Below are 11,101 nucleotides of genomic sequence, written 5' to 3' on the forward strand. Positions count from 1 at the left end.
TACTCTGTAGAATAAATCTGACAATCTCGGTAGTGCCTCTGCCTCATCACATCCGAACCTGAAGATCTTAAACCTCCGTATGGATGCTCCCTCTGAGGCTAGACTCCCTCTGAGCCTACACAATCTCCACTGGCTCAGTGCTGCAAGCACTCATCCTCCTAGATCAAATACAACTTGTGCAAATCCCACCAATCTCGGATATGCAACATCATGATGCGATGAATATTCTAGTCTACCAACCTGTAGTCCATCACATGAAGCCATCTTGATCAACTTGATCTTGTCCACGCCAAAGAAACCCTTGAGTTGTCCCAACCATCCATGACAAGATATAGGAAGTCCACGATCTACAAACCACCACACAACATACTGAAGTGCACCAGGTTCACCACCGATCCACCAGAACTCCCATCCCATCTCATCATGTAGTCTATCGAGACCATATCATGTCTTCAATGGAACCCATTGCTCCATGAGCTTGACACCGACAACTCCCTCTAAGTTGCTTCGCTATCCACACTCTGATTCACTGTCCCTTAAAGTAGCTCAGATACGCTATAATACCATGTTGAATTTTCATGAACTTGGGTCTAGGATAGAATCTTAAAATCTTTGATGCTACCAAGCAAGAATCTCAACGATACTACTTTGCACAGTGGAATATAAACAACAGTAAATCACACACGCACTAAATATAGACAACTTTTTACAATTTTCAACCCAACTTTGTTATATTAAACAACATATAATACAACAGTGTAGTTCTCCCGTACCAGGTATAATGGCCCTCATACATCCACTAGTACAAGATACAAACTGGGGCTTGGTGTTAGTCCATCGACAACCAATCTGCCCTCAACAAGATACTCTACCCATCTAGATAATGAAGTGGACACTCTCACCTCCCCTCTATAGTACCCTGTACCTGCCCAGTCCTTCGGCTCCTGATCTGCAACTCCTGCCTCTATCAATGCTTCAAGTCCATCTGGCCACTAAACCTTGCCTATCCAATCTGCTCTCTAGTTGATCGTTCGTCCATTAACACATCAACACTCCTATCAAGTTGTTCACAAGTGGAGCTATGAACAACTTGATAGGAGTGTTGATGTGTTGATGGACGAACGATCAACAAGAGAGCATATTGGATAGGCAAGGTTTAGTGGCCAGATGGACTTGAAGCATTGATAGAGGCCAGATGGACTGCTGCTCCTCAGCTACTCAGAGACTTTAGCGCACTATGGTCTTCCTGTGCTGCACTGATGAAGATAACATAGGGCAAGGAGGGTTACCACCTATCACTGCAAGATGTCTATCTCCCACAATAAACATGGGCTAGGAGAACTACCCATCTTCTGCTGTAGATTTCCTTCTCCACACACAAGTCTCAAGCTCCACAAATTGCTCTTGGTTGATTAGACCCTTGAGCTCAACAACTGCCTCTCTCGCAACTACCTTTGTCCATCAAGGTGTTGCTCACCGGGCTCCAACTTGGACACTATCACGCTGTCCTCCAACAGACCATAAGTTCCCAATCCACGTTCACACTTGGTCCACTCTCACACTCTCCAACAATCCACGAGAGACCAAGTCCACGTTGTAGCATCTGCTCCTAGCTAAGGCATCCTCACACCTAGGAGACCCTTACACATGGCTGCCCACAGACTCCATCAATCTGCACTTTGCTTTGCAATAGAGGAGCTATTGCACAAATCTTGGCACATCAATATGTCCTCACCTAGGACATCATGAAGCCATCATCCAAGGGAACATCTGAAACTCTTCTTGCTACTCTCCTCTTGCCTCTCATCTGATGTGTCTGCTGTCACCTTGGCTGCTTAGTAGGCTTCCCAACAGCTCATGTGGGCTCCTCCAAACAAATCTTAAGGTCTCCTACAACTGCCCATCAAACTGATCCAAGCACTGGTCAAACGAAATGACCCAACACAAGGCAGACTCAGCTTCAGTTATGATATATCTCTGTTGCCCCTGGATAGGGCACTTACACGATGCAACAACCCTAAATACATCACCCAAACAACCTCCAATTTACTGTGGCCTACCCTTGGGAGTATGCCCACCTATTGTGTTGTTGTTCTGGGCATATACCACCCCAAACAACCTTGCTTAGATGCCTTTCTGTGGTGGTATGGCCTCCGGCCTATCACAGTTAACTTCCAGCCCCTACGTCCCACTCAAAACAATGTTTACGCACCTCTTTCCTGCCATATCAATCCTGCGTCTTACCTCTCCTATCTCAGCCTTCCTGCAGGTGTAAATAGTCCTTCAAACAGTCACAAGAAGCCCCCAGAACAACCTCTCTCCTTCACTGAAATGCCTGTTGGTCCCCCGTTTTGTTCCCACTGCCATTGTTTTCCACCTCTATTTCTGACCTTTTTGCACTTCTAAACCTACTCACCTGCCATTTTTATTGCTCTAAACATTGTCCAAAGCCTACTATGAGGTAAAGCCTTTCATGGAAACATTTTGTTGTTTATTAGTTGAATTTAAGTGAAATTGAGTAGCTATCAATGAACTAACTAATCAGTATGGTCGAGTGTCGGCATTGCAGCAGCTGAGCAAGGTGACAATAGGAGAATGATGGCCATGAACTATGATTCCTCCACTTTCGTACTCAAGAACCATTTTGGTTCAGTACCTAACGATGCAAAGGATGGGAGGCCGCATACTTCTAGATGGGCGAGCCAACTCTAGCTATGTTTGAATGTGTTCAACTTGAGCCATGGCAAGAATCTTCGTTATCCTCTCTAAATGCAGCAGACACCAAGATTGGGATTGGTTGAGGGTTGTTTGACTAAATCGAACAGGTTGTTCGAGCCACCTAATCTGGAAGATTGAATTAGCTAGGCTGTTAGAATTTGCTATCTATGGTTTAGTTTGTTTCAACTAAAAAAGGTTGCTCTGTAATGATTAGGAGTTAGCGAACAGAAGATAGATTGTTATTTTGTATCTTTCAAACTTATTATTTCTAATCAAAGACTTTTACAATGGTTATGCACTGAGTTCAAATTAATTTGTTCGATGGTTTGCTGTGGATTAATGAGTTAGCTATGATTGAAGTTTCTAATTCTTTGTAAGTTAATAAGCTCGCCAGGTGTGGCTGAGCCCACCCATATGGGATCAGCTTTGTACTATTGCGTAGGAACCTAACTGTGTGATATACATAATCGCTTCTTGTTTATTTTTTATTCATAACTTGTTTACATACTGTTGGAGATTTCAATTGATTTCAAATGATTTTATTGTGATGATGATATATGTGTTTTAGATCCCTTTGCTTCAGCAATCTGAACACATAACTCTCATGCGATTAGCGCTCTTACCCCCAAGGCAAGAACATACTCTGTTCTCTGAAACTATAAATCGTATTACCTCGACTACATTGTCATATATGCATATAAAACTAGTTTGATCAAATTGTCTGTTAAATGCTTATGACGAGTTAGTCTATTCTTTCAGAACGTAGAGCTACCTTCTAATGCTGAAGTCGTATAATATAATGAGTAATTAGAGTTGATAGGGTCTGAGTTTGATTATTTAGTGGATTATGTTCGGTCAATTTCGAAATCGCTTTCTCTTGTTTTTTTAGGAAACAATTGATTGATTTCCTTCTGAACTGTTGAGTGTGCCAGAGGAATCATTCGCTCCGGATTGGTTATTTAGAATATTGCAATTTGTTATGAGATTGATTTAGTTAAGTCGATTGGGTTTCTGCTAAGTTATTTGCATAAGTGTGTATATTAGAGAGGCCTTGCTTTCCAGAGTGATTGACTCAAATGGCTTATCATAGTTTGGGTTAGTTTCATTTGTCAAATGGATTTTCAGTTTGTTAAATAGAATGTGTGGATTGATTTTAGACTGCAAAGAGTGATTTAGTTTTAGTTTTCAAAGCGATTCCCTTCGTTTCATTTAAAATGCTTGATTATATCTCCATAGCTTAGAATTTGGTACTGTGAGTCAAAACGTAGCTCGAATTAATTCCCATCAAATGCATGCCTGATTGGATTTCAAAAGCAGAGTGTTGGTTTGTTAAGGTTTCAAATAGGTTTACTTACATTTTGAAGAATGATGCGACTGTAGGGTAGTTCTTAAGTACAACTTCTCATAGTTGTTTCGTTTGATTGCCATATTTGAATAGAGTTAGTGCTTGAAATTGTTCTTATGGTCATGATCGATTAGGAACAGTATGCAGCTTAGTTGAGGGTACAAAGTCAAGTCTGTTTGGTTAAGTGTGAAACAGAGTATCTAAATTAGTGCTCAGCATTCAGATCTTTGGTTTGTTGTCAAGCTAGTAGGGTTAATGAGTCATTGAGTACAGTTCGATTACTTGGCTAGAGTTGGATTACCATTACAAGCAGTGAATCTTTACATCATTTTGAGTGAGAATTGTAAGGATTAGAACTAGAACTTGGGTGTTTTGATTGATTAATTTTTGTGTGACTAGGCATTCATTCGCATAAACTGAAATCTTTGGTAAAAATTCAAGTCACCTTTTAAGTCCAAATTTTAGTTCCAATTCCGAATAGGTTAAGTTTAAATAAGTTTTGAAGTCTTTAAATTAAAATTTGATTATTGATTCTGTCTGTGCTGGCTAGATGGTTTGATTTCTTTTGAGTTTGCAAGCATTGGTGTATTTTATTAACCATATGATCATCATAAGGGAAACAATAAAACTCTGACCTGGAACTGAATATAGGAAGCACAATACAACGCGTGCTTACGAGCCTAGATTGACATATAAATATTAGAGGATTAATTCACCAATTAAATCTCTCAACATTTTGGCGCCATTGTCAGGGAAGTTGTCATTTCTTATTCAGGTAACCATTATCATTTGAGTTTCAGGATCTTGCAGGACTGTCAGAGGGCAGAGAGTGTACGGTAAGATGTGAGTGAAGAGCCATGCATCCACTTTTGTGGGGTTGCTCCAAAGTCTGACCAATCACTGCTTGTTCTTGAGTTTCTATTTCCTTTATCTTTATGCATAGGAGTACAGGTAGACTTAGGGATAGCAAGGGTAGATTTATTTCTAGTTCTAAATTTCCTGCAACTTTTGGATTAGTTAATATACCCATTCTTACCACTGCTAATCGATATGCAGGACTGAGACAAGGAGGAGGAAGTGTTGATGCCAACGTGGTTTCAGATCAAGAATTCTTATATCGAGAGGAAAGGATCATTGAATAGGTTGTCTTTGACAACCCTGTAAAAGAACCAGTAGAAAAACAAGACAAATTGGATGAGCAATCAACCAACATCAACCGTGTTCACACCATAATTAGCAAACCCCAGCGGGTGTCGGTTGTAGATATGGATCACCAAGATGGGGAGGACGGCACAACGAAGAACGCCAGGAAGAGGGAGAAGGTCCTCGACGCAATAGGAACCTCTTCGGAGGGGGAAACCAGGAAGACAAAGAGGAGGTTACCTTTGGGTTCCCTATCCTAGATGTGACTCGTGATATCACCATGAAAAGCATTCCAATGGCATCTCTCCCATTATTCTATGTTAAATCATCTGAAGACCCCGATGCCTTTCTTTTTGAATTCGATATTTTATGTCGCAGTTATAATTACTATGATGACGCACATAAACTTAAATTGTTTCCCGCCACATTAAAAGATGCATCGCTTAAAAGATGCAGCCCTTAGGTGGTTCATGAGTCTAGGGCAACGCACTATATACACATGGGATGACATGAAATCAGTCTTCCTTAAAAAGTATCAAGATTTTTGTAAAAGTAGGGACATTAATGATATCCTTAGGATGCAGCAAACAGAAGATGAAAACCTAGAGGAGTATCTTGGACAATTCCTATACAATTTTCATAAGTCTCGTGGGTCAAACCTAGACAAGAAGATTATCATAACTCTGTTCCTAAAAGGGCTGAGAGATGATTGCATTGAAACATTAAATCTACTTAGTGGTGGAGACATTTATAAGAAGCCATTTTTTGAAGTAATTGATCTTTATCGCACCTACTCTAGGAGCCAAACTAAAGTAGGCAAAAAGCTTCGTGAACTCAAAGAAAATTCAAGGGATTATGTGCAAAAGAAAACTGTGGTGAATGTTGTTACCAGAGTCAAGCTGGGAAACCTATTAGAAAATTTCCAAACTGATATACTGAACATAATCAGCAACCAGCTAGACACTATGAAAATCAGACAAAAACAAGAGGCTGAAAAGAAACCTTGTCAGTCTTTTGTTCCAAGTGTAGGCGTAAGCATGCAGAGAGGGAATGTCCTTTAAACACCATTGAGGTCTGTGGAATCTACACTCTAGAACACCTAACCGAGAAGTGCCCATCACTTCCTGGTTTACAGGCCATCTACAAGGGGAACGCTAAAACCATTGACCAATCTCAAGCAACCAAAAGACCCACCTAGAGAGGCCAGAGCCAGAATATGTTTCCGGACCCGAATTCTCAAGGTTATAGCCAGACTCAGCGTTGGACCTTTCCTACATCCTACCCTCATTGGGCTGCTTAGCAACCACAAAATACTGCCTGGAGCCAGAATTGGAGGACAAACCCCTATACCAACACCTATCAACCCCAGCCCCAATTCTATGTGCCTTATCCAAATATGCCAAGTACTTCGTATAATCTGACCATGCAAACCTATCAGCAAGCATATAACCCCAACATGTATCAAAAACCTACACTGTCGCCACCTCCTTTGCATTAGTTATTACCTGCACCTACTAACCCATCATCTTCACAGGCACCTGCTACCATAAACCCACCCCGACCTACACTGTTGCTTGCGCAACCCGTACCTAACCCAAGTCATAATAGGCTACCTCAACCAGTGCAAAACATTGATATTCAGCCTTTTCCTACATACATGATCACTTCCATTCCTATGAATGAAATCCAATTACGATAAGGAAAGACAGTTAACAAAGGAAAATTAGCTCTTGTTATCCAAGAAGAGGTACCCTCCACGTCATCCGAAAATCATTTACAAAAAACAACAACAATCACAAAAAGAAGAGTCAATTGAACCACCGTACCCGGAAAGACTAATTGTAAAGAAAGAAGAGATTCCGCTTGAATATGATTTGGAAAACGAACTTAGGAATGTCTACATTAAAATTACGCTCTTACAAGCAATTAGAGACATTCCCATATATACCAAAATTGTCAAGGATCTCTGCATTAAGAAACCGGGGAGGAAGGGGCATAAAAACCAGAATGTCAAAATCATAAGCCAAATGTCCACTATGATTTCTGATTTACTTGCCAAATACAGTGACCCTGGGAACCCCATTGTCACCATTGAGATCAACGGAGTACTTCTACCAAACACTCTCGTGGATCTAGGGGCAGCAATAAATGCAATGACCTATGAAACAATGATATCATTACAGCTACTTGGACTTAAATCCACCCCTATCCTTTTAGAAATGGCAGACAAATATGTCGTCAGACCAATGGGATCCCTAGAGGACATAGTAGTCACTATTGCCTCTTGGCAATATCCCATAGATTTTGTAGTCATTTCTCGAAAAACCTCTAGACCTGGACACCTTGTGGTTCTGGGACGACCATGGTTGGCAACTACTAATGCCGTCATTGGATGCAGAAATGGAGAAATGATTATTTCTAATGGTCCTCACAATCAAACTTTGTCTATTTTTCCACCTGCTCAGACAGCTGCCGAAGTACCATTATGGCTTGAAAACCCATATGGAGACGAAGACTGTATGTTTCCTTTGTTGACATTAGATTAGTCTAGAGGTCTCCAAGAGCATTATGATGAACATGTTTTGTTGTAGTTTTTAGCTCATAGCTCTTGTATCGATTATCCCATTTCTTTTAATGGTTATCAACATGTGTTTAGTGATGAGTTTCAGGAAACCTGCCACCTAGTTGTCTTCGCCTCTTTTGTAGCAATGGAGGAAAGCCATGAGCTCACCACAGAACCTATGGAAATTTTTGAAGGAAAAATCTTACATATCAGTACAGGATTGACTGCAGAACAAAGGCAACAATTGATGAGTATGATTCGCGAACAAACTAGAGCATTCGCCTGGGATTACTTGGATATGAGGGGCATACATCTGGACACTTGCATCCACCATATCCATACAAACGAAGAAATTAGATCTGTTTGGCAACCACAAAGGCGTATGAACCCAACATTAAAAGACATTGTCAAAGATGAGCTTTAGAAACTTTTGGCGACGGATTTCATATAACCCATTTCTGATAGTAAGTGGGTGTCACCCCTGGTAGTGGTTCCAAAGAAGAATTGCAAGTGGCAGATCTGCGTTGACTACATAGAACTAAACAAGGCCACATTACGTGACTATTTTCCATTGCCCTTCATCGATCAAGTCCTCGACAAGCTTTCAGGTAAGAAATATTTTTCTTTTCTAGATGGGTACAACGGTCCCAATCAAATACAAATAGCCAAAGAAGACCATGAGAAGACTACCTTTACATGCCCTTCGGGTACTTATGCATATAGAGTCCTCCCCTTTGGTCTTTGTAACGCCCCTGCCACTTTTCAGGTAGTTGTACTTGCCATTTTCTCTTATCTGATCCATGACTGTATGGAATTCTATATGGATGACTTCATAGTTTATGGAAATTACTTTCCACAGGCTTTGGCAAATCTAGAGAAGGTTTGATTCGTTGTCAACAAGCTGATCTAGCCCTTAGTAGTGATAAATGTAGGATGATTCAAACTAAGGGAATTGTTCTAGGACATCATGTGTCATTTGAAGGGATTCAAGTTGACCCAGCAAAAATCGAGGTAATCTCGCGTATCCCTATTCCGAGCTCGCAAAAAGAGGTAAGAAGTTTCTTAGGGCACGTAGGATATTATCGACGATTTATTGAGAATTTCACTAGAATTGCAACACCATTATTTAAATTGTTAACTAAAGATGTTGACTTTGTATGGAATGTTGACTGTCAATAGGCTTTTCAGGTACTAAAGGAAAAGTTGTCCACAACTCCGGTACTGAGAGGGCCAAATTGGTCCTTACCTTTTCATATTTGTACAGATGCTTCAGATACTGCACTGGGAGCAGTTTTGGGACAAAGAGAGGATAACTTCCCTATGCCATTTATTTTGTCAGCAAAAATCTCTCTCTCGCTGAATTAAATTATACGTTTACTGAAAAAGAGTTGTTAGCAGTTGTGCATGCTATAGGGAAGTTTAGGCATTATATTACCGGTTATGAGACATTTGTCCATACCGACCATTCTTTTGTTAGATTTTTAATGAATAAACCTATTACTAACACTAGGATAACTAGATTGTTGTTGCTTCTACAAGAATTCAATATAACTATAATTGATAGGCCTGGAAGAGATAACTTGGCAGTTGATTTCTTATCTCGTTTGAATCTTATGTAGGGAAGCATGCCAACTCCAATGCCTGATGAATTTCCAGATGAAGCATTGTTTGGCATTTCCACTATTACTCCTTGGTTCGTTGATGTCGCCAATTATCCGGTATCAGGAAAGCTACCTCAAAACATGTTGGCCCGAGAAAAGCATAACATAGTGCAGCGTAGTGCTAGTTTCTCTTGGATCGAAGGAGATCTATTCTATATCGGGCCAGATTTGATTATGAGGCGGTGTGTGCAGGAAGATGAAATGCATGATGTGCTAAGCGACAGTCACAATGAGCCTTATGGTGGCCATTTTACCGATAAAAGGATGACATACAAAGTTCTCCATACCATATACTATTGGCCTACGCTCTTTAAAGACGCCAAGAAGTTTATTTTGATTTGTGACGCTTGCCAACAAATGGGGAGACATGTTCCCTCTGATGAATTGCCTCTTCATCCACAAATTGCCATTGAACCCTTTGAGAAGTGGGCATTGGACTTCGTAGGGATCATCTCCCCAATTTCGAAGAAGAAAAAATATATTTTGGTGTGCACTAGTTACGTCACCAAGTGGGTGGAGGCTAAAGCATTGTATGCTGCCACTGAAAAGGCAGTAGTAGAATTTTTGTTCGAGGACATCTTTACGAGATTCGATGTGCCTTGTGAAATTGTCACAAACCAAGGTACACAATTCACATCAAATTTGGTCAAGGCACTCACGGAGCAGTATCAAGTTAAGCACCGCAAATCGACTCCTTACCATCCCTAGGCTAATGGGAAAGTGGAGTCCACGAACAAAGTTTTGGAATCCATCCTTACAAAAACCATTCAACTGCATCACAAGGATTGGGCGGATAAGTTACCAGAAGCACTATGGGCTTACCGGATCACTTGGAGAAATGTGACTAGACACACACCTTATGAGTTAGTCTATGGTAAACAAGTGCTCTTGCCCATCGAGTTCCAAGTAAAGACATTTAGAACTACCACTCAGTTGGGCATGAATCTAAATGAGGCTCAAGAGCAGAGATTGATGCAATTGAATGAACTTGACAAAATCCGACAAGATGCCTACCATAGAACTATATTGGTGCAGAACCAAAGAGCCCGATGGCACGACAAATTTATCAAGAAGAAAGTCTTCCATCCAGGTGACTGGGCCTTGTTATATGATAGTAAGTTTAAGCATTTTAAAGGTAAATTCTCAACTAGATGGTTAGGACCGTATGAAGTGATTGAAGTTTTTGATAACAGTTCAGTTCGTTTTTGTACTATCGATGATGATAAGACTTCTTTTGTAGTAAATGGTCATCGGCTTAAAGTTTATCATAAACCACTTTCACGTGATCAGTTTTTGCAGGAAGTACGAAAGGATCCAGGTTTGGAGCTGATTCATGCAAATGACCAGCCCCTTACTGGTTCAGCGGATTAATTTCTTTATACATATATAAACCAGTGGATTGTCATTTTTTCATATCTATAGGTGGTTCTCCCCACAACCCATGTAGAATAAAGGAGGAATTCACCAGGAGCAAGTTTATTCCTTTATCGAGGCTTGGTGGATTACTTATGGAAAAGGAACCTGTGGAGTCTTCTTTGGAGGACTTCAGACTCTCTAAACATGAAGCTCCCGAGCATTGACTGATCCAGGCTCGCAAAATGAATGGACAATTATTAGTCTAGATATTCCTTGAGTATAGAATTGTTCTTTTCGGGCTCAAGGAAATGCTTA

General features: G+C 40.6%; 1 protein-coding gene across 1 annotated transcript; it reads left to right on the top strand.

Moving 5' to 3' along the window:
• The first annotated feature begins 10,369 nt into the window (after positions 1-10,369).
• LOC149261054 (uncharacterized) lies at positions 10,370-10,801 on the top strand. Its single transcript, XM_089367481.1, has one exon. It carries the CDS (start codon positions 10,370-10,372, stop codon positions 10,799-10,801), a length of 432 nt encoding a protein of 143 aa, XP_089223607.1.
• The last annotated feature ends 300 nt before the right edge of the window (positions 10,802-11,101 follow it).

This window comes from Pinus tabuliformis, chromosome 6 (genome assembly GCF_031772625.1).
Source record: "Pinus tabuliformis cultivar Carrire ecotype Pingquan chromosome 6, CPIR1, whole genome shotgun sequence".
Classification (NCBI taxonomy): Eukaryota; Viridiplantae; Streptophyta; class Pinopsida; order Pinales; family Pinaceae; genus Pinus; species Pinus tabuliformis.